Here is a 23,842-nt window from a genome sequence, read left to right as displayed (position 1 = left end):
TCGCTTTCGCCCGCCGGTACGGCCCGGCCCAACCGTACGGGGCGGGCGGATACAGCCAGCGGGGAAGGGGTCACAGCCGGCCGTGCGGGGGGACAGAGGTGCGGGGGAACGCAGCCGGCAGCGCTGGTGTCAGCGGGCAGCGAGGGGCAGGACAGCCGGCCGTGAGGGGTTCAGCCGGCCGTGCGGCGTTCAGCGGGCAGCGAGGGGCAGGACAGCCGGCCGTGAGGGGTTCAGCCGGCCGTGCGGGGCTCAGCGGGCGGTGCGGGGTTCAGCCGGCCGTGCGGGGCTCAGCCGCCTGTGAGGGGCTCAGCGGGCGGTGCGGGGTTCAGCCGACCGTGCGGAGCTCAGCCGGCGGTGCGGGGTTCAGCGGGCGGTGCGGAGCTCAGCCGGCGGTGCGGGATTCAGCCGGCCGTGCGGGGCTCAGCGGGCGGTGCGGGATTCAGCCGGCCGTGCGGGATTCAGCCGGCCGTGCGGGGCTCAGCCGGCCGTGAGGGGTTCAGCGGGCCGTGCGGGATTCAGCCGGCCGTGAGGGGCTCAGCGCTCTGCTCTCCGCGCTCTCCTTTCCGCCCCGCGCCGCCGCTGCCGCGCATTGGCCCGGCGGTCGGTCCAATGGCGAGGCGGGGCGGGGCGGGGCGGGCCCGGCCGTACTCTCGCGAGAGCGGCGCGGTGCGGGCCGGCGGAACCATGTTGCGGGCGGCGGCGGCGCAGCGGCTGCGGCGGGCGGTGAGTGCGGGCGAGCCCCGGGCAGCGCGCTCGGGCCGCGTGGTGCGCACCGACCGGGGCCTTCCCCCCGCCCCGGCCGTGCGGGCCCTGCCGTGCGGGGCGAAGGGGGCCCGGGGCGGGGCGTGGCGCCGAGCTCCTCCCGCCCGGCAGCGCTGGTCCGAGGGGGTCTCTGAGGGGCGAGCGCCCCGCGCCGCCGGGGTCGAACTTCTCCGCTGGACTCCTCTCCCACCGTGTCTGTTAAAAATAAAGTTTCCGAGTGAACATAGGGTGTTCCAGAAACCCTTTCTAGCGGTCACGGCAGGCAGGAATTGAGGACTGTTGTCCCGTGTGGAAAGCTGACATAAGCTTCAGGGGAGTCCCGAACTTCTGGGAGTGCTCGTTCGCATCTACCCTTGAGCCGGACAAGCTGAGCAACAGGTGGAGAAGACTTCTAAAGTTTGTTACTGTAAACTCTTAAGAACACTAGAAAAATACTTGTGGCTCAAGGAGAGGCTTTCTGGGGTGTTGCAGGTTAATCCAGCGTTTTTCAGTCACACCTGTGCAGAAATGTGATTGCCTTAATTATTACAACCCGTGGATGAAGCTAATGCAAAGCACCTGTTGCTTCTCCAGTTTGACCTTCATATGGCTCAGCTGGGAGGAGTGCTGGGCTTTTGGAGGACATTTACTGCTTAGTGTGTCATTGTGGCTGTGTTACCAAGGTCTAGGTGAACTCAAGGTTAATTGGAGTAGATGATTCATGAGATGTCCCCGAATAGCTGCTCAATCTCTTACAATGCACCAGAAGACACCCCCTCCACTAGAACTGTGTATAAATAGCCTTTGTAAACAACTTTAAATCTCACAAGTTTCTTTTTGAGCTCTCCAAGGCTTTTACAGGTATTACAGTTCAGTACAGCTCTAAAATAGTAGTTATGCATATGTTAAATGTTTTCAGGTGATAAAAATCTCATTAAACATGAGCAAAGGTAGACTAGGTCAGATGAATTAATCAGAAAATTCTGTTATTATCATGGGCACGTCTCAGTTGTTGTTAGGCTGCAGGCTTTGTAGAGCAAAGGTCTTGATGATCTCTGAATCATATGGTACTGCTATGTAAATAGTACTTTACTCGCATGCTCACTGCACAATTCAGTTTCATGGCCTGGACATGTGAGTTCATCTCCTTGCTTTTCAGCCATACGCGTCTAAACTAGTAACTTCCTGCAATAAAGCCAGTAAAACATTGTTTGCATCTTCACTGTGTGTGCGTAACAATGTAGCCTGTGCCAGAAGTGAAACAAGTTTGTTTCACTTTTTGAAAAGTGCGAAGTTTAACCCTGCTGACCGGTAGCGTTCAAGAGTGAGTGGATTCTGGAGAAAAAGATGATGAGAGAAACCTGTGGAGTATGAGCAGGAAGGAAAGTTGGACTTTTGTATAACTTAAAAATGGGAGTACTGAGGAGGAATGAGACTGCAAGTGCACAAAAAGTTGGTGCAGAGGTGGGAATAAGCCATTTAGGGAGTTCACTGTGTTGAAATACACTCAGTGTTGTCTGTATTTCAAAATAGTTTTGTTGATTTTTTAAATGTTTTTCAAGGGTGTATTTGGTAGTCTACTTGTATTACATCTTTCTCTTGCTGCTTCAGTCCCTTTGTAATGTTAAGTCTTTATTATGATTGCAAAATCCTTTTTGCAAAGTGGTTTTATTTTTTTATTGCTGTTCTTTGCTGCAGTTATAGCTCCTTTTTAATTCAGGTCCCTTTAGTGTTGTTTTTCTAATTAGTGTTTCCTGGAGCTATAGAGCTGTCTCTTAGACCTCTTTTGTACCAAGTCTTTGGAGAGGTTCTAGAAGTATATGCTTTATTGCTAGAGTTCCTTTCTCTCCCTGAGTTTACCAAATATATTTAGTTAAAGTTTTACAGCTACAAGACTGTCTTACTAAAATGAGGCATTGCTTTGTTTCTTAGGTTGTTATGTAGCCCTTATCTTAAGCAATACCCCAATTTCTAGTTCCTGGAGTTCCTTCTTGGGAGCTTTGCCCAGTGTTAATGGTTCTCCATGAGATCAGAATTCATAATAAGCAGTTTTAAAATTTTAGCTTCTGGCCAGTTTGCTTTTACAGCTAAAAAAATCAGCTCTAGAGATACCTTTGTAGGTCTAGTTGTTTGGTGCTCTGGTGAACGTCTGTTTTGGTTTTGTTCCTGTAACTTCCAGTGGCTCTTCTAAAGGGAGACAAACTTCATTTTCCCAGGTGAAGTTTCTAGCACCCTGTTTCTTATTGATGCATATTTGGAGCATAGGACTATGTAGAATTCACCTGCTGCATCTCTTGCACTTCTTGGAAGAACTTTTTGGCTGACCCATCTTGTGTTGCTGTGCCTGCCGCATGTTTTAGTTAGAGCTGATTTCCTAATTCCGGTGTTATTAATCGAGTGTCCTGGAGCTGGCTGCAGGCAGTCAGCCACCACTGTTGCTAGCAGAGGCCATGGATGCTGCACACCAATCTCACCCCGCAGCAAGCAAAGATTTATGACACTTCCCTCTGGGTTTTTCCTGCTCTTGATACAATGTTTTTTTACCATACAAGCAGCAGATCTGTATTTATGAGGCGCTGGGCGTGTGTGCTGTTCAGGTGGCCTGTCTGTGTGCTGAAAGAGCAACAACAGATGCTCCGTTTGCAGTGGCGGTGTGTGAAGAGCAGATCACCTGTGCAAATTCAGTGGGTGCCTTGGCTGTGTGTGGTGTTGGCTTTACTTGTGCACGTGTACTGGATGTGCCCAGATTGCTGATGCTTGCTGGGACAGTAGCAGTGACCTATATCTGGTATTTTGTCCACAGCCTAGAAACTGTACTTAAGATTTTTTTGTGCTGTGATTGGAAAATATTGATGAGCTTCTCAGTGGGGAGCAAAATGATGCATTGGGGGAACTTGAGACAATCAGTTCAGTGAATCCATGGCTATTATCCAAGTGGCTTAATTGGTCAATACTGCACATCTGAGTTAATCTTAGCAACTTTTAGACATCTGGAAATCAGAGGCCAAGTTTGTTCTATTGTAAATACTGGAGAGGGAAAGAGAAGTTAAAAACTCTAGGTGTTTTTCATTCACAAATGTTAGTTTTGGTATAAACTGAATCACTGTCCAGAGTTTCCACCAGAGAGGAAGTGCAGATGTTTGTGCTATAGAGGAAATATAGGTGTCTGTCTGTGATTTGTACCTAAACCTGAGGAAAATAACCTTCCCAGTTCTACCACCCTGTTGCTGGCATGTTGCCAAGCTGCAGAAGCTACTCAGTTGCCCAAGTTGGTGGGATGTTTATCTGGAGGTGATTTCTGTGGGTAGCCTGATTTTCCAGAGCTTGATTTTCACCAGGAACCTTCTGTGGCACAAGCACTAAGTGCTGTTCCTTCTTAAGGCATTGTTTTCAGTAGTTTGATTGATCTGTATGTCTTATTTCTTGTGCTTTCTTTCCTTGCTGCCAGCTGGTTTGGTTTATTCTCTACCTTCCTATTTTATTTAGGCTTCAAAGTAGACATCCTGCTCAAGTGCAGAATGATGTCAGTCCAGCAATGAGCTGTTCTCCCACATGTGCAGCTGGGCAGCAATTTCATCAGAATAACTACCTGTCCTATCAGTGACTCATTGCCAGTTTTTAGTTTTCAGGCCCATATGACTGGATGAATTACCCTCTGGTTTTACTGCAGACTCTTTATTATAACAAACAAAAGTCAGTTTGGTTTGGTTTGTTTATTGAGAAAATTATTTAATGTGTCTTAGTGTATAAAATTCAGACTCACATAGAAATCTCATTTGTCATCTAGATTTTTACCCATTATATATAATGTGACTTTACATTATTTTGAATCTGGTCTTGTCTTTATGTTCAGAAATGTCATCCATGAAGTGACCTTCTGGTGTGCATATTGTGTATATTCCCACAAATATAAAATGTGGAATTATTGGTTTAGAAACAATACCTGATTAATGCTGTAATAGCTAGTCTGATTAAGCAACTTCTATTGCTCATATTCGTTTTGGCTAAAAAACCAATTATTTCTCAATTTATTTTAGAATAGTTTGATGGAATGATGGTGGCGGTGCAGTGCTTATTTAGGAAAAAAAAAAGATAATATAGGCAGAAATAAGTGTGTGTTTAAAATGCATGTGTCTCCCTTTGGAAATCTGAAAACCTGAGGATTTTCTAGGAGTATGGTCTACCCTATGACACAACTGTAAATCATTGGAGAGTAGTATTTTTGCCACAAAGGCATGGATTTATTCTTCAAATGGTGACTAAAATGTCATAACTTTTATTGCAAATTATGTACAAAACAGTAAAAATACAGCATCTGATCTGTAGTGGCAGTAAATATTTTGTTACTGGCAATTGTTTTCAAAGGAAATTGGGATATTTAATCACAGCAAGTAAGCTTAAGCATAAGAGATTAAATGCTGAGCGCTTCTACGTGAATCCTTATTGTTTGAATCAAAAGGACAAATTATGATCCAGATTCTGCAAAAACTTAACTTTGTATTTTTATTTGTGCCCTGTGATTAGCTTCAGGGAAGTCCTTGGGATTGGCTTTCTATGTTTAAAATCCAGTATGTTGGTAGGCTTTGTGGGGTTGAAGTCCAGATGCAAATTTTAGCCTCTCATGTTTTCTGAAGCTTTCTTTATTAGAGGTTGTAGGCAAGTGCACGTTTGGCATGAGGGGAGATGGGGTTGGAATGTAAGTTTAGAGAAGTAGTGTTTGGCTGCCTTCAGCGTTGTGTTAGTATTTGTTCCTTGGTTACAGGAATGAATTTACTTGGTTTTCCATGTGTTCCACCCTACACTGACTGTAACTCGAGTCTTCAGTTGGGCTTTATGTAGGATAAACAAACACTTGAGGGACAATATTCCTGTTCCCATCCAAAATGTTTTCCCTACCCTAGTATTAGCTTTAGTATAGAGGATAATATAATATAATTATCTACTATTTTACTAGAATAATATATTCTATTAGTATAGAGGAATAACACTTTTCACACATACATCTGAATATTAGAGAGGAAGGTCTCAGAATTTAGAGTAATTTGGTTTGGGGTTTGTTTTTTTGCCTTTTTTTCTATCTTTTTAGTTTCTTTCATTTTTGCTTTATAAGTTCAAGTTTGTGTATGGAAGATGAATTGGTCAAAATTGTTATTTAAAGCCCATTAAATTGTGATGTGTAGATTGTGTGTAAGTGCTCAAATGTTTTAAAGAAAAGCGGGAAAAATGACCTGATGCCTAGAAAGATTTCTCCTAGTGTGTTTTCAGGCTGTGAGCCCATGCTGCTTAATTTTCATTTAGCCACTGCATAAAATTTTGCCTCTCTATATATCTAAATATAAAAGTGGGTTCTGTAGCTAGATTTTGTTTAAAACTTAGAATAAAACACTGCCAGAGAACCATCCTAGAAAACCAAGTAAATATTTCTCTGCAACTGTTGATTTTCTTGTGTCCTACTCTTGCTTGTCTAATCCGCACTCTTTAAAGGTACTTGGTTAAGTCGATCGGCTGAGCTTGAATGTAATGTGTTAAAATGTTTTTCTTAATTTTGTTCAGTATTTTCCTGTGGAGTTTCAGTTTAAGCACAGCATGTTACAGACAAGCTGAAATCCAAGCAGGTTTATCTTTTCTTTTTTTGGTACCACCCTATTCTCTTTACTTAATTAACTAGAATGAGCCTGGTCTGTCTTTCAGCAGCGTTTTACGATTTGTATAATCGATGAATTGCTGTAAATCGGGTGCTCAGAGGAACAGGTTTTTACTGAAGTTAAGTTTCCAACTCCCGTGCGTCTCCGTTCCTTCGCAGGCGTCGGCGCTCCGGAGGTCTCAGAGCACCTTGGTGGTGGCGGAACACAACAACGAGTCCCTCACGCCCATCACCCTCAACGCCATCGCTGCGGCAAAGCGCCTGGGAGGGGACGTCTCTTGTTTGGTGGCCGGTACCAGCTGTGACAAGGTAGGAAATGCTATTTTCATACCAAGGAAATCAAGAATGCAGTGAAACGGGACTTGGCAGAGTCTTGGGCAGCCTGAAAAATAATCTGTACTGAGGAGAAACGGTGCCAGGAGTTGCTAATCTGCCGGAAAAGTCCTGCACTTGGAAGTGCTTCTGTTCTAAAGAGCAAATACGGATACAGATTTCATTTCACAGGGGACGGGATCAATAATGGCTGTTACATGCTTGAGCTAGCGCATTTTTATAGGACTAAAGGACAATTAACTTTCAAAACAAGATACATCGCTGTAAAGTTTAAATGACAAATATTGCATTGCTAAGAATTTGGAAAGAAGCTTGTGCTTGTTTAAATGGAAACCAGCAAAAGTGAAACAACGGTGATAAATTGGGCTTTTGAGCAAGTTGCTTTTATGAACCAATCACTAGTTGTGTAGAGAGTGCTTGCAACCTGAAGTTCTGAAATTAGTGCTTCTTGACTTTATCACACAGCTCACGCATGTAAAAAGTTCCTTATGTGTTAGCTTGGTATTTTTAGTGTGATTTTTATGTGCCACTTCTAGAGACAATGTAAATAGTACATTAGTGGCACTTTTATTCCCTCATGGCTTGGTATTGTGTGAGCAGTAAAAGTACAAAACCTGTGCCTAATATTTACACACTGTTTACAAACTGTTCTTTTAAGAGCAACATGTAGTATCTCATGAAGAGGGCATATTTAGAGCAGCTTATTCACAAATAGGTGGAGAAACCTCAGTAGCTATTCAGCTGTTTGAGGTGAAGGTGAAACAAATATTTATTTAAATCAAGAAAATTAAAAAGAAAAAAAGAAATAATTGCCTGACGTGTGTCTTTAATTTTCCTTATTCTATGCACTTGCATAGGACAAAAATTATTACAAATGTTTTATTTGTTTTAATGCTAAATATATGGAGTCTGTATGTTATGGTGGGGAAACGTATTTTATGAAAAATGAAGGTTTAGAGGTTTTTATTTAAGAGCCAGTGACTCAAACAGATATTCTGCAGCAGCTATTAGGAGTTTTTTCCTTATTTCCTTTTGTTAATTTTTGAGGGTAAACTGATACTCATCAAACTCAGTAAAACTGCGCTGGTTCTGGGATGATGCATGTGGTCTCCAGATCTCACTGTCAGTCCTCTTCTCTCTGATCTATAGTAACCCTTTTATCATTTAAACTTCACTTGTGCCAATTCAAACGAAAAAAAATGCATAAATATCAGTTGAAAATACACATTGCTTCAGTGGGCAAAAAGTCAGATGCAAACAAAGGGTTGCTCCTAGAATTTGGACAGAAATCCTAACAGCGTTGTACGTTTGTATTTGTTTGTATGGTAGCTACTGACTGATCTAAAAGAACTTAGGATTGGTTTTTTCTTGGTGATTGTGTTGGAATACTGAGTTTGTATTTGTTTGTATGGTAGCTACTGACTGATCTAAAAGAACTTAGGATTGGTTTTTTCTTGGTGATTGTGTTGGAATACTGAGCAGTTGCTGGCTGCTGGAAGAAGCACTGGGATTGGTGTGGAGCCCTGCAAGTTTTCCAAAGCTGAATTTGCTCCCTAGTTCTCTTACTCACAAATTCATTTTCATTATCCCATAAGGCACGGTGCTGGAGATCAGAAGACGTGCAATTTATTCCATTCAGGTTTGGTCTGATTTTGACATGAATGTACTTTTGGTTCTGGTTTTACTCACCGATAGGCTGTGAGCTATTTGCAGTGGGGACTCCCTTGTTAGATGTTTGTGGTGCTTGTTAAAACACAAACTAATATTAATTCACTTGTAATCACAGGTAGCATCAGAACTCAGCAAAGTGCAGGGTGTTGCAAAAGTTCTCGTGGCTCAGCATGATGCGTACAAGGGGTTTCTAGCAGGTGAGAGTTGTTCTTACCTATTAACAAAATAAATTTATTTGTGTATTTGTGATCAAAAAGAAGATAGTTGTAAATTCTGAGCAATATATTTTTATTCTTAGAGGAGCTGACTCCCTTGATTGTGGAAACTCATAAAAAATTTAATTACACCCACATTTGTGCTGGAGCATCTGCCTTTGGGAAGGTAAGTAGTTCAGAGAGCAGCAAAAAGTTCTTGTAGAAAAGAGACAGGCAATGCTGTATGTAGGAGTGTGAATCAAAGGCCTGAGAGAGATCAGCCATGGACAGTTTTGCATTTGCATTTACAGTAGTTTGCTTAAGAGGTCATTAATTAGATTTCACGATTCGTGTTTGAGTTCTTTTAGGAGCTGATGTGAAAAAAAGAGCGTAGAGGAAATATTTGATGGTAACCAGTCAATCCTACAGACACAAGGCAAAATGTACAGTAAGGCAAATTAGATTAAGTGATCTGAAAGCATGAAAATTGTAAAGAAAAGCACAGCAAATTGAGATGAAAAATCTGTTATTTGCATGTTGAAATGAAAGTGTGCAGACCTATTGGAAGCAAACTTTTTTTTTGGAGTGGGATTTGCATCTGTTGATCTAAGCCATGTACATTGAAATGTCTGTAAACATATATAAATAACACAGCTCTAAGTCCCAGCCAGGGAGTTAGAATGGTTTTTAATGAAAATACAATTTTTCGGAACTTCTTTTTTTAAGGAATGTGTTTATATGTACATGGAGAGCCTCAGTACTAAGAATCTGGGCAGCACTGTGGTGCAGCTAAATTAGAGAAAAAGGATTCTTCAAAAATGTCGCCGATGTAGGACGAGTAATGGCATTGGCCTTTCATCTCATCTGACTACTTTCACTTCCAATCAATATCAATCCATATGCTTGTATTTTTGCTAAGAGAAATCTTTATGTACCTTAAGCCTTAGGTTTTCCTAATTTTTTTTTTTTAGCTGCAGTGTCATAGTAGGAGATAATGGCTTTTGCTTTAAAGCTTACACTGCCATTTTTTAGTGCTTCGTGTGAAGCATGAGTGAATAAAGATTTCAGAACTGGGCCCTTTTTTCTTGTACCAGATTAGGAGGCAGACAAAAACAAACAATCATCTTATCATTGTTTTCTTCATAATTTCTGCTGTTCTTTTTCTCCTTCTTCCCACTCCTAAAGGTGCTAAGTAATTTTCTAGAGTAAATTTTGGAGCAAGAGAATATATACTTTAATATTACATTTAAATTTTGTTTTTGCTTTGGAGGGAAGAGTGCAGGGGGTTTTTTCTTGTCATTTCTGGCATGTAACTTCCAAATGCACCTTTTTTTTTTTTTTTCCTTGAAGTGGCAAGAGCTCAGCAATCCCATAACTGTCAATTTTCTGAGTAAATGGCATCTATATTCAGTTTTAGAATACTTGAAGCAAATAAGTCTCCTAATTTAAGATATTGAATTAAGAGTTTACTTAGAGTAAGTCTCATAAAATGTCTAATGTTATTACAGTAATGGGGTTTTATCTGGCTGCTAAAGCTACATGAGTAGCCCTTCAAAAATCTTCGGTCTATATGTCTTAGTGACTGCATTATATGAAGCTAAAATCAGGTCAGCAGTGCTCTTTTACTGACCATGTACATTTTCCTTAGCATTTACTTTGCTAACTTTTCATCTCTAACTTCTAGAATCTTATTCCCAGAGTGGCTGGCAAACTTGATGTTGCCCCTGTTTCTGATATTATTGAAATCAAGTCCCCAGATACTTTTGTGAGAACCATCTATGCAGGTGGGTAATCACAAAAGCTGTGTGCTATTTGTCCAGTGAAGAAACCAGTACTGCTAATTTTTCTACATGATCCTATTGTTAAAACCTTGGAATATGATAGGAATTTTCACTTAACAATCCCAGTTGCTGTGATTAATAAAAAAATGAAGCTTGGGGATGGACACGATGCTCCCTGTGTGAGAAAGCAAGTAATTCCAAGAGCCTTGGTAGAAGCATGTCAGACCCAGGTCTGTCACCTTAAGGAATAGAATTTGGTCACTTCTTTTCCATGTGCTGTGTCTGCTCATGCCCTTCTGATCAGATTTTGGAAAGCATAAGACATCAGGTTAATTGTCCAGCTTTATTTAATAGGACTAGCATTGGTTCTGATTTAAGATACCACAGGGTTATTTTTTCTAATTATGAAGACATTGAACAAATTATTTATGATATTTAATTAACTTAATTTGTAATTAGTTTTTCAGTCTTGTTTCTCTAATGCTTGGCTGACACTGTGTTTTATTTTAGATATGAGCTCATTAGCTTGTGTTTCTTAATTTTACTGTAAAGATTGTACCACATTTACCAGCAGGGTATTACATTTTGAGTTATGGTACCGGAGTGTGGTTTTTTGCTGCACTTTAAGTTGCTTCCCAGTAATTCACAGTTTCCAGATGACTTTGTTTATTAATAGTTTGTTTAGTAAAATGTTGCAGCATTTTTTCTTTTAGCATTCCCTGCAGCCTCCAGTGGGAAGTATTGTATTATGTTATAGGGAGAAATACAGTCCCACAGATAACTGGGGGAGGGCTCATTGTCTTCAGTTCTGATGAATTCAAGCAATAGGATAAAAGATCTACTTTGAATTATAGACATTCTTTATGTGTAAGAATGGCATTTTCAAAGGGGTTTTTTTTTTTCACCCTTCTGAAATTTAAAAGCTCATTCAAAAGAGATTATTTGAATGCTTTGTATCCTTTAAAAACAGAGGATTTGTATTTGTACTTTAGAAACACAGGGCTAAAATGTAATTTAAAGTATTTGTAATCTCTTTTTATTAAGTGCTAAGTTTTATCTAAAGTTTATTTAAGTGCTAAGTTTCATCTAAAACTGCAGTTTTGGGAAGTACCTTGGTGGATATTGCATAGTCTAATATGACTGCTAATGTGGTTTTGATATATATTTTTTTTTTTTAAGCATAGTATGTCTGATAATCTTTAATTTTTTAATGTGACTTTTTTTAGGAAATATTATTTGCACTGTGCAGTGTGATGAAGCAGTCAAAGTTTTTACTGTACGGGGAACTTCGTTTGAGGCTGCACCAGTGAGCGGTGGTAGTGCCAGTGTAGAGAAGTGTGAGTATTTGTTCTGGGATGCTGCTGTTCCATTTAATGGAGTTAGTTTTGCTCACTGTATGGTGATGTTTTGTAGAAGTATTTGTCAGAGCAAACTGATTGTCATGATGTTAGCTTTATGCTTTTAAGTACAAGTGCCTGTACTTTTTAGTGATGTCTGGTAAGGGAAGATAGGGATTATCTGCACAGTTACTTCCTTTTCTTTGACCAGAAATGGAGATTATCTGTGCTGAAATCCATGCTTGTTCCACTCACTGCCTAAAGTTCTGCCACTGCAGTCTTGAAACTTTAAGTAAGGACAAGTTACAGCTGTTGGAATAACCAGATTGGTTTTCAAAACAAGACTGAGCAAAAATAGAAGTGTTTGGCTCTCCGCAGTTTTGGTCTAATCATGTTGCAATTGAGATAGGTCATTACATCATCAAGCCAGATTAGTGGCAGCTTAAATTGATTTGAGAACACCCAGTTGTTTTAGATCAGTTTTAACTATATCAGTTTAATTTACAGTTTCATGAAGCCAGCGTAGCTCTGATAATTGAGCAATCCAGTCACAGAATAACAAAGCAGTTGAGGTTGGAAGGGATCTCTAGAGATCATCATGGAGCCAGCTGCCCTGGGCTGTCCAGTCAGGCTTTGAGAATGTCCACAGGTGGAGACCTCCCAGCTACTCTGGGTAACCTGTTCCACTTTTGGTGACCTCTGCTGTTTTTCACCCTGGGCCTTTTTGCTTTGCCGAGTCCCTGCCTCGGAACCACGCTGTATTTCCCAACGTCTGCGGGTGGCAGGAGTCCAGCGTGACTGCAGTTAGTGTCTTGCACCGTCGCTGCACCGCCTGATTGACTTGCCCCTGTGATAGTAAGGCTCACACTCCTTATGCTGGGCCGGTGGCAGTGTGTAACTCGTAGAGCACAACTGCTTTTAGTGCAGTTTGTGCCGCAGGTTCCCTGAACGCAACTGGTGAGCGAGGCTTGTTACTCAGAGCAACTGCGGAGACTCAGCAAAAGCCTGCGGCAGAACTGCTTAGAGAATGAACTTTGAATTAAGCTTAAACTCAGATTGCAGCTTGAAAACACATGCTTTCTTATTTTGCTTGTGGGTGTTTGGTTCATCTGGTGAGTGCAGTGACCCCTCCACCGCCCGTCGGGATCTCTGAATGGATTGAGCAGAAGCTGACAAAGAGCGATCGACCGGAGCTCACCAGTGCTAAAGTGGTTGTGTCGGGGGGTGAGTGGATCACATTCAACTGGTGCCGCACTGAAGTAATGGCACCTCTTGGTGAATCGTATCTGTAGCAGAACACAGGAATGGGATACATATTAAAAAAAAAAAGAAATTATGATGTAATTCTGAAATATTCCATGGGGGCCGCTGGGGAAGCACCCAACATATATTTTGTAAAGAGGTAAAACATGAGTTTTGCATATGCTGGGAGGCTTTGTAAGAACATTGTCATATTTGGTGAGCCTCTTTAAGATTTTAGCAATATGAAGTGGTTTTTAGATGGAAATTTATCATGTTTAAAATTACTGCTGATCACTTCAGTCACTCTGAGCATTATTATGCAATGACTTAATGATTTTAAAACCTGTATTGATTGTATTCTGCTCCTTAGGTATCAAGCGATGGACTGTGATTTTTATTGTACACCTACAGCCAAAATGATTTCTTACTAATCCCACTAGTGTTTTGTTCCTGAAGCCAGCAGAGGGAGCACAAATTAGTTTAAAAAAATGCTGTTTCCCTGGTTTTGGAGAATGACCTTGATGGTGCTGTGTGCAGGAAGTAAACAAGACAGAGTGGTGTTGGTTTATACATATGAAATATTAATGGCAAGGACAAAAGCTAAATCTCCAAATATTAAATACTGGTTAGTAATGTATCCAAAAATACCCTGTGCAAGCATATCTTTGAGTCTTTGCAAATGTTAATAGTCATACAGAAAGTTTACATAGGCAAAAAAACATCTTAAAACACATGTTCTTCTTTCTTGATCTTCTTTTCTTCTTAATTTTTAAGGGAGGGGCTTGAAGAGCGGTGAAAATTTTAAGTTGTTGTATGACCTTGCAGATCAATTGCATGCTGCAGGTAAACTTGTTTTCCACCTTTTTTAAAACTCTGTTTATTATATTTAAATAGGCCATATTAAAACCGGAATTAATCTTAAGTCTCTTATTTTCATGCCTCTATCAAATGGTTAAAATGCTCTTAGTTTCGTAATAGATAAGGTTTTGTCAGCTGTACTTAAATGCCTGTGTATGAAGCAAAATACTAACCTGTAATATTCTCTGTGCTTCTCAAATCTCCAGAACAGAAGCTTGCAAACAAAAAGTGAAGTTGTCATAGCTCATTTTGACGAGCTGATACTTGCTGCATACATCCTTTTCTACTGCTTCTTTACAGAATCCCACTCACACTGTTGCAGTTCGAGTGGCTTTGTCCTTTTGTATTAACAGGAGAAAATCAACCATGTACAATGTTTCAGCAAAGTGTTTTGTATGAAGGTTGGGAAAGAAGGAGAAACTGTCTGCTTTAATGTTTTAACTCTATTAATTTTAGCGTTCACATTTATAGTTTTACATGACTGGCTTAGTTTTTAAATTGATGTTTTTGCTAACTAAATGTCCATATGGCATTTTCGACTTTACTTTGATATTTTTCTTTGCCGTGCCTGACTTCTGAGATTCACAGCAATACAAGATGGCACATATGTTCCATTCAGACTTGAAGGAACATTTTGGGAAGGCATTTCTGGGAAAATCTTCTTTTGACAAAGCAACAAGAGAAAACCATGGAAATATGCCAGATTGAAATCCTTGGTTTTAAATATATGGCCCTTTGGTGCTGGGAGTAGGGATTTCCTGTTGCTTATGAAGTGCATTAGCACTTAGTATTTGGAAGTTTTTAGCTAGTGGTATAGAGAGGGATTACCATAAGAGCTTTTAAGAGGGAAGTTTTTAAATACGTGCCCTTAGACTGTGGGACTCTTCAGTTAAATACGTGGGGTTTTATGGTGATATAAATTTGCCTTGCAAATATTTTAAAAGAAAACACTGAAAATATTTTCTTTCAACTAGTTGGAGCTTCCCGTGCAGCTGTTGATGCTGGCTTTGTTCCTAATGACATGCAAGTTGGACAGACGGGCAAAATAGTAGCACCAGTAAGTATGGAAATCTCTCTCACCACAGAGCTGGGATGGTTTCTAGCATGCTTTTTCCTTCAGAGCAAGCACTTAGACATGGGCTGAGTGCTAATACCGGGCCTAACAGGAACATCAGCGTGCCCACTGTGATACTGTCACTTGAGGATGCATTTACAAAATGACAGAAGCAAGCTGGGATGGAAATCTCTCCTTTGGGTCAATGGGGTGTGTTCTGACACAACTTTGTTGGGGCTTTGCATGCTGCGCTTTTTCATAGCTGCCCGAACCTTTTTAACTTCCTAGCAGCTGGCATTGGAATGCTAAAAGATGTCATTACTGACAGAAAGTCAAAATTATATCACTCCGTGGCTTGATGTCTTGCAGTTGTGTGTTCTGGGTTTTTTCAGGTGATGATTTTTAAAAAACTTTTAGTAACAGTTACTGGATTATTGCAGTACAGTCAAAGCAAAATTTTTATAAGAAGTGAAAGCGCAAGAAATTTAAGAGAGGAATAATCTACGGATTGGCTGCTGTAGAGCAGAATACCAAGAAGAGCATACTCTGAATGGCTTAATATTGGGCAATAACATGCTGCATATCTTTTTCTGCTGTTTCTGCATCCCAATATCACAGGGAACTGATCTCTGTGTCTTTTTGTGTCTGTGTGGGGCTTTCTTTCGTGCAGAAGTCCAGGACTTCTTTCGTTGTTCTTTATGACCTGAGGACATACAAGGAAAGCTGTAGCCAGATAAAGCACATTTGAGTGTTTGTAAATAGGAAGGTACAAATGTAGCTCACCTCAGTGTGATGAGATGAGATGTTCTGTCAGGGGTACACTGAGCTCCACACTGGAGTAAAGGTTTTGCCTCTCAGCAGGCAGCTTTTTGTGTATGGCAGCAGAAGGCACCAGGGAGCAACTTTTGACTTGTTCATGTCTTGATGAGGCCGGAAGGGAAGAGTGAGCTCAAACTTTAGTAGAGAAACTCATCACATTTCAATTGCTGCATTTTCCAAAACATAACACTTCAAATAATACTAAAAAGCTGTGCATGTTCAAAGCCTTGATAGGATCCTGAAATGTTCTGCCTTTGCCATTGCTGCAAATTTAAGAAATTCAAACCATGACCATTATTTTTCTAGCAATACATCCAGCAGGATACAGTAATACTTGGATGTCAAAGACAGGAACTCGAGATTCTGTTGTCAGCTCTGTCTGCTGGATTTTCTTGAACAAGACATCTTGTGCTTCTGATTTCTTCTGTCTTGAGTTTTAGGTAGCAATGCTTGCTACCTTTTTTGAAGTCCTCATCAGAGGCCATCTGATGATCACCCTGTGGGGCTGAGTGGAGCTATTTCTAGGCATGCTTGTGTTTAAACCTGTAAATCTGTATGATAACCACCTGTGACAAAACACTCCTTCTGGGAAATAGACATTACTGATAAGACTAAGGTCATTCCAAAATCTTGATAGCAGTGATATTAACCTCTGCTATTTAAGGAAATTGGGAGGTTCTGTGGATTATAAATGCAATCCCAAATCTTTCTGCTTACCAGGGTATAAGCTAAGTGTCACTTAAGTGTTTATTTTGAAAGGGCATGAGATGAGACTAACCATCCTTAGTTCTTCACTACCCAAATATCTGTTAATGAGGTGGAGAATATTAATTTGAAGACAGCTTTGCTCTGGTTTGTGTGTTAAGGCTCAACAATGAACATTCTTTCCAGAGTCAAGGGCATATAAACAATTACATTGAAACAAAAAAGGCTGGTTTTTGATGATGATACAATGCTGTATTTTGCCACAGATGGCCCATAGCAACATGTGAGAGTCATAAGAGCATAAAACCACATCATAGGATCACATCAGTGTCATCATTGTGCTCTTCTAGAGGATTGTTAAGTAGCCTTTAGTCAGGACTAATGAATGAATGTTAAACTCTGGTGTTATAAATGATCTGAATTGGCACAATTGCATGGTGCCCCATCTATTTGTCTGCAGGCTGATGCATTTTTCTCTCATCTCACTTCCTAACAAGTGTTTAATTAAATAGTGAGTTGTGCAGAGTACTGGAAATTATATGCGTCTTTCAAATTTCAGATATTTAGTCTGAATCTTAAAATACATGCAAGGATTCAGTGCCTTAGAAATACAGAAAATATTAAATGTTAATTGTAATGAAAGAGCAAGTTGAATTGATACTCAGCCCAGAGAGTTGCTGACTAGAGGTTTTAATTTTTCAGTGTGCTGGATAGTCATCTTAAATATGAAGCAATTGAAAGCTGCAAATTCTTAATTTAACATCCCTAATTCTACTTCACTGTCTTTTTGGTACTTCAGCTAGAAAATTATTCTCTGCAGTGGAAAATAGAGTTGACTTGAAGAAGAACTGAGCTTTTTTTTGTCAGGTCAAGATGACACTGGCTATTTTAGCAGTTCTCAGAAGATGCTGCTTTCTCCCTGTGTGAGAAGTGCTCGGTATCAGTTCAGGGAGAGCTTGCGATGTTCTATCTGAAGAATTGCAAAGCAGGTTTGAATACTGGTCAGGTAGAGCAGCTGAGACCTGAATTTTGTGTTCAGTTTTGAGCTGACATGGTGTGTGCCCTCTAGGTGTGTGGGTTTTAAGCAGGGGAAGAGTCTCAGAAGAAACTCTCAGTCAGAGCCACGCTTGTTCTCTCGTGCAGCTCTTGGCTTCTGATGGGAAAGTATCTTCATGTGTGCTCTTGCACTTCTATTAATAGTGTCTTGCTCAGTCTCAGTGGAGGATTGGAATGCATTGTTTTCCAGGACTCTGGAACTGGGTCAGTTGGATCTACAGAGGGACAAGGGTTAGTTACAAGCTCAGGAAGAGGGGAGGTGCTTCCCCTGCTTTTTCTGTGTGACTGCTGGGGTGTGTTTGTGCTCTTTGCTGGGTAATGCGATCATGGGCTAAAAGGGCTGCTTATTTCTTCCCCTGTGCCTTCAGTTGTGGATTTGTGGAAGGAAGGGTAGTTTTGGTCATTGGCCCTTCTTAATTCAGTGACTGGCTTCAGTTTTTAAGAGTGCAGGCCATACAGTGCATCCCAGGACCCAAGAAGCTCACAGCTTGGTGGTGTTCCAAGATGCTGAGGTATCAGTACACAAACACACTGCCACCCAGGGAACAGCTGCAGCTCACGGGACTTCAGTGATGGAAGAGTGCAGCTGGTTAAAGAGCACAGATTTCACCTTGTGTCTGTTGGATCCCTGCTTCTGTGCAGCACATCTGCTCTTCCAAAGTCACCTTGCACTGTTAAACGTCAAGGTTTTGTTCATGGTGGCGTTTCTGCGTGTTGTTGGGTTTTGACCTTTGGCAATTTTGCTTTTCTACGGTTTTAGTCCAGTTGTTAAAATATTCGGTGTATTATTTTTGTTTCTGTTGGTACCTTTTTTTTAACCTCCTGATTTCAGGTGATTGCAGCTCCTATTTGAACATTCTGTCTTACGAAAGAGAAGGCTGATTTGCATTATTTGATGAGATGGAAGGAAGGAAATTTTTAGACATAAGTGGATATATTAAAACATAAAATGTTTTCTTCCTAATTAAAGCAATTTAGTAAATTCAGTCTCTTTAATCAGTGACAACCATTTTAGCATGTTTTTTACAGTAAGAAGCTAGCTTTTCCCACTATTTCTTATATACAAGTGTTCTGCCGAAAAATGAAATTCGATTCTTAGGTTAAGTCCTGTATGGAGTTTCTGTTTAAGGAAAAAGCCTTTGTAAGAATGTTCAAATTAGCTGGTTTTGGATAAAAATATCCTTCCTATGAGTGCCTACTACTAAATATTAGTTAAGTATATCCAGTTAGAAAATATAAATTCCCTACAGAAATCAGGCCTACCACCATTACCCCAGAGTAGCTGCTATTTTTAGATAAGAAATTTCAAATAGTCAGGGGTGTTCGTTTCCACAGTTAGCTTCTCATGTTCACAAAGAAAGAAAGAAAGAAAGAAGAACAAAACAGGTGTGGAGAAGAAAGAAAGAAACAAAAACCTGGTTTTCCCAGTTATTTAAAACTTTTGAAAATGGAACACGAATGCTTCATTTATTAGTTCAGTATTAGCTTTCCTTACCCAAGGCACAATTAACAACGTTTCTAACATGCAAAGCAGTATGTCATCTTTCTCAGGGACTTGTGCCATTTGTCTGATGTTCAACCATAAAATAAACCCTTGACTTGAGAGAAAAGGAAAGCAGCTGCTGTAACCCCTTCCTGGGGCTGTGAGCTCTGCACTTCAGCATGGTCACTGGTGGGGGTCCAGTGCCATTGAGGCAGCTTGGGCTGGGAAAGGTGAATTCCCAGGGCTGTGTGGGACCTGGACACCTCCTTCTGGAGCTGCATCCATGGTCCAGCTGGGAGGCCCTACACTGCAGTGCCTTTGAATGCCAGGCTGTTCCCAGGTTTGCCCTGGCAGCCTGTTCTGATTAATGATATCCTTCCCTCTGGTTTCAAGGCAGGTGGGCTCGTTACTGGGATTATCTCACACTCAACTTCTTGTCCAAGAAACAGCCAGAACCTCTGTGACACTGAGAGATGCTTTTTTTTGTGTGTATATTGTTACCCTCTGCCCTTGGGAAGGATCAGCTGCTGCCTGAAAGTGTCCTTCTAGATAATTCTCTTCAGAGTTTAAATGTTCTCTCTTCTAAAATTAGTGCTCTTTCAGGGTCTAACTCTAGAACTGCCATAGTTTCAGCTGCAGGATTTCCTAACTGGCAAAACTACTTTATTTTTTTAAAATTTTCTTTTTTATTTTAAGGTGTTCAGGTGCTGCTGTCTTGTTGCTTTCACCACTGGATACAAAACACTAACAGATGATGAGAAACTGAGGTGGAAAACTCAGGAAGGCACAAGTTAGGAAATATGTGGTGTAGTAATAATTCACACTGGGCTAAATGCTTGTGCTAGAAATGTGGTATGATTGCACAGAAGCCAGGTGCATGTGCTGAGAGACCTCATGTGGGCAAGGCAGGGGGGAATTCAGTGTAGGTCTGATATGTGATGGCTGGAGGAAACTGCTGCAGCTTCATTTTCATGTTAGAGGATCTCTCTGGCTGTCACAGATGGAAGGAGCTTCAAAAAGGAGGCGGATTTACAACTGCCAGGAATTGACAGTAATAGTGAGAGGAAAGGAGGCATGTTAGGAGGTGCAGCTTCAGCTGGGACACAGGAGTGAGATGTTGGTTCACTTGAAAGGCACCAAAGCTGTGGAAGAACGGTGGAATTCTTGTTGCTCCCCCTCCTCTACAAGAGGATTGGATCCCTTCTCAGCCTCTCTGTGCCCCCACTATTCTGCTGGGCATCCCTTTCACTGCAGTGAGTGGCTCTTTAGCACTTGTCATTTTGCTTTGGGGAAGGCAGAGGCACGTATCACATCATTTACATAATTCCTGTATTTCGTATTTCTTTGTAAGAAGTAGATGCTAACTTGAGAATTATTTCCCATTGCTTTCTTAGGGATCCTTTGCTTATTGAGATTAGCTTATCTGCTGTTTCCTATCACTCTCTTGTGAGGAAGCATAAGGAAAGTGAAACAAAACATATTTTATTCTAGTATTTTGCTTCTTTTTTATTCCCTGGCCCTTACCTAAAATGACTAACAACAGAAGAAACTAATTAGTTCCCTTGGCATCATGAGAATTGTCACTCCTCTTGTCTGGATTGTACTTTCTCAAAAAAAGTTCTACTCTGTTTATCATTTATAAGATCTTCATTACTTCATTTGTTGCACATAAAAGGGAATATTGAGATACCAAGGTTTCTCTCTTCAAAAGCACAGTAGGTAATTTCTGCTGTGTTCAGCTCAGCGCTTTGTAGGAATGTGCTATTTGTACCTCAGGTTTGTGGTGTTGCTAACAGACCAGCAGGTGCACTTTGCTTGCTGTAAATGCTTGGGCTGTTGGGTAGGAAGCAGATGGGAATAGCATTGGGAAAACCAACCGTGCTTGGGAAATTGTTTTTGGAATATCTCCTCTGATAATTCACTATTGTTGGAAAGTAGCTTTATGGTGGCAAACTTTAGAGAGCTGTTTGTATGCAGCTGGGACTGAATTTACAGACTGTCTTTCTCTGACTCGCTAAAAAGCTGAGGATTGACAACCCCTTTCATCCTGCATTATCCAGCGCAGCTTTTAACTCCAAGAAAACTATGTTCACAAATTGATGCTCTGCTCCTTTGGGGTTGGTGCAGAAACATTAAATTGTACTAAAATATTCATATGTGAGTGCATTTAGCTGAAAGCAATTGATGTGCTTTTCCCTGGAGAGAGGGGGAAAAAAATTGCTGTATGGCCCTGCACTCCAGCAGACACCCTAACCACGCTTAAGAGTAATTACACAGCTTGGCTGATCAAAGGTTCTTAAAGTGAAAAAGAAACTGTAGCTGGGCTCCAGCTTAGTGATGTGTGCTTCTTGAATGGAGTGGGTTCAGCTGCATCACGTACTGGACAAGTGTGTGATATACAGTAATAGAGATGAACTACTGTCAAGCCAGAAAATATTTTATTGGCTTAATAGCTTGTAATTGGAAGGAATCTCTTGTACAAACCAATTTTGATCACAAAGATTTCTTTCTAATTTCATTGTCTTTTCGCTCTTGCAAAGGAAATAAAATATCTGAGCTGCCTTCAAAAATAGTGTGCATGCCAGAGGGGTTTATTAAACTGGCCTGTTTAAAAGCATGCCATTAGGAGGATGATAAATTGATGTGCATTGGAGGTTTTCAGCATTATTCAAAAATTGTCATAAAGATCAATAGCTGCCAACATGTTTGCAAAGTAACTACCTCAGCTTGTGGGGCACCTGTGGCTGCCCTGTGTTCTGTCACAGCACCATTCAGAGGCTCTGGGAGCTGAAATAAAAACTCTTCCTGTAGTTTTCTTAAGCAAATGTCCCTTAACTGCCCCAAGGCAGCCTAAGGCATATTTCAATATTCTCATAAGCATAAATGAAGTAATATATGTCACAAATTATTCTGTTAAAAATTGCAAGAGTCTGTATGCACAGGAAAATAACTGCATTGGTATCTTGGTAATTGCAATCATTCACATCCAGCACTCCTGTGCATTTATCCACACAGCTGTATGGATTCTGAGACACGTGCAGGTTCGTGCTTGTGGCCTGCCAGTATTTACACTGGGTATGTCTGAAGCAGGAATAGAGTTCAGGGAATGGCTAAGGAGGATGTTTTTTAATTTTAGTGATTAACATGTAATGACTCTTAGGACATACCGTGGTCATTCCCATTGGAAAAATATAAGTCTAGATGAATACTTTAGCTAGCAACTGAGAAGGTGGGGTTTTGATTTGGAGTCTTGACTTTGAATAGGATAAATTTGGGAGCTGGAGTTGGGGGTTTTTTTAGGGTGGTTGTGATGCAAATCTGTGCTTATGAACTTGGAGGTCTCTGTCAAGGTCGTGTCTGCCTCTGGAGTAGTGCAGGGCATTGTGTGGCAGGACAAATGCAAGCCCTCCTGGCCTCTGTGCCAGTTTGCTGGCACAGTCACCTTGGGCTGCTGCTGTAGCCCTCGTGGGTGCTGGTGCTCCCCTTCACATCTGCCCACTGTTGATGCAGAGAGCCCTTCCAGCAGCAGCACATCTGGAGCGTTGGTACTTCCCCAAGGTGCCCCTTGTCCTCTGCTTTGCACAGTCTGAGCTGCTGGGTGCATTCAGTGTCCTGTGCCACGTGTTCCCCTTTCCTGCTCTTCCTTTCCCTGTGCTGATGTCTGCCAGCCACTTCATAAAAATATCTGTGGCGTGGCTGTGATGTTTGTACAGTATTTTCTGTGTGAAATGAAGTTACTGAGAGCCAAGACAATTTTCTAACCTGATGTCATGTCCATATACCACCAAAACTTTCACTTCCTTGACCTCAGTTGCTTTTGGCACTTCATTCATTCACAGTGCTGTGAACCTTTGATCTGGAATGTGTGTGTGCTGTTCTGTTGCCCGTTCTCTCGTGGCACAGTGCTGGCAGCAGCCCTCCAGTGAAAATCTGCCAATGCCCAGTACTGGGGAGTTGATAAATGCTGTTCCACGTCCTGGACTTGGCTGTAAGTGCCTGTACCTGGGGGCTGTGGGTCAGCTGCCTGACAGCAGTAATTAGAGCAACTTCCAGAGCTCCAAAAGCTGGAACTTGCAGTGGGTGTAAAGCCACATCTGGCTCCTGAGAGGTGTGACCCAGGCTCGGATTCAGCTGTTCTGTGCCTTGTGTGGGTCTCCTGCCCTGGAGAACCCAGAGCTCCTTGCAGAGCTTGGCCCAGCCTGCTCTGGAAGGGACTCTGCCCTGGGGTACCCAGCTCCTTTCTGCTTCCCTCGGGGCTTGGGGCTATGGTCCTGGCCTGGGACTTGGAACTCTGCCACAGCAATGACAGCACTCAGCAAAAGGCCTGATAGAAGTTAGTGATCTCAGGGAAAATATCAAAACAAGGTTATTACTCAGAAAATAAATAAGGTTTTTGAATTTCTCAATGCTTTGTCATCTCTGGATGACCAGTTGGAATCTCTTCAGGATGACAGTGAATAGTCCTGAAGCTTCATCATTTACACATTGCGGGTCCTTTGGGTCCCTCCTACTGAATTGCAGAATAGATTAAAACTAGGATTTAAGCAGTCCTGTCCCTTTTACAGCACAGAAGTGTGGGTAAGAACCATGCTGTCCTGTGTGTTCTCTGTAAGAAAACATTGCTGAGGTGCTCTCCTGTCAGGGTTAGAGGACCACTTGTCTGAACCAGGGAGCCAAAAGCACATAACCTAGAAGGCCATGGCCTAGATGTGTAATAAATGCTTTTAGACAGGCCTGGTGATTTACAAATGTCCTTTTAATGAAACATCCTTGTCTTTCCTAGATATTTTAATAGAATATTTTTATAGGCATCTGGCTCCTGGTTAGCTGGATTCTCTCCAAAGATTGAGCTTCACAATGTTAAGCAGACTGATAAGAGTATCTGGTAGTCTGGATGACTGGCATTTAATTAATTGCTCTAAAA

General features: G+C 41.4%; 1 protein-coding gene across 1 annotated transcript in view; it reads left to right on the top strand.

The window, feature by feature from the left end:
* The first annotated feature begins 662 nt into the window (after positions 1 to 662).
* Positions 663 to 23,842, top strand: part of ETFA (electron transfer flavoprotein subunit alpha) — a 29,204-nt gene continuing 6,024 nt past the window's right edge. Inside the window, exons 1-9 of the mRNA XM_040076987.2 lie at positions 663 to 723; positions 6,545 to 6,694; positions 8,505 to 8,586; positions 8,688 to 8,770; positions 10,268 to 10,367; positions 11,591 to 11,701; positions 12,824 to 12,925; positions 13,718 to 13,786; positions 14,776 to 14,858. Coding sequence (XP_039932921.1) covers positions 685 to 723; positions 6,545 to 6,694; positions 8,505 to 8,586; positions 8,688 to 8,770; positions 10,268 to 10,367; positions 11,591 to 11,701; positions 12,824 to 12,925; positions 13,718 to 13,786; positions 14,776 to 14,858 — 819 coding nt within the window. The 5' untranslated portion in view covers positions 663 to 684. The remainder of the gene's footprint in view (positions 724 to 6,544; positions 6,695 to 8,504; positions 8,587 to 8,687; positions 8,771 to 10,267; positions 10,368 to 11,590; positions 11,702 to 12,823; positions 12,926 to 13,717; positions 13,787 to 14,775; positions 14,859 to 23,842) is intronic.

This window comes from Hirundo rustica, chromosome 13 (genome assembly GCF_015227805.2).
Source record: "Hirundo rustica isolate bHirRus1 chromosome 13, bHirRus1.pri.v3, whole genome shotgun sequence".
NCBI lineage: Eukaryota > Metazoa > Chordata > Aves > Passeriformes > Hirundinidae > Hirundo > Hirundo rustica.
Note: the sequence above shows the minus strand (reverse complement) of the source record. Positions and strands in the feature narration are given on the sequence as shown.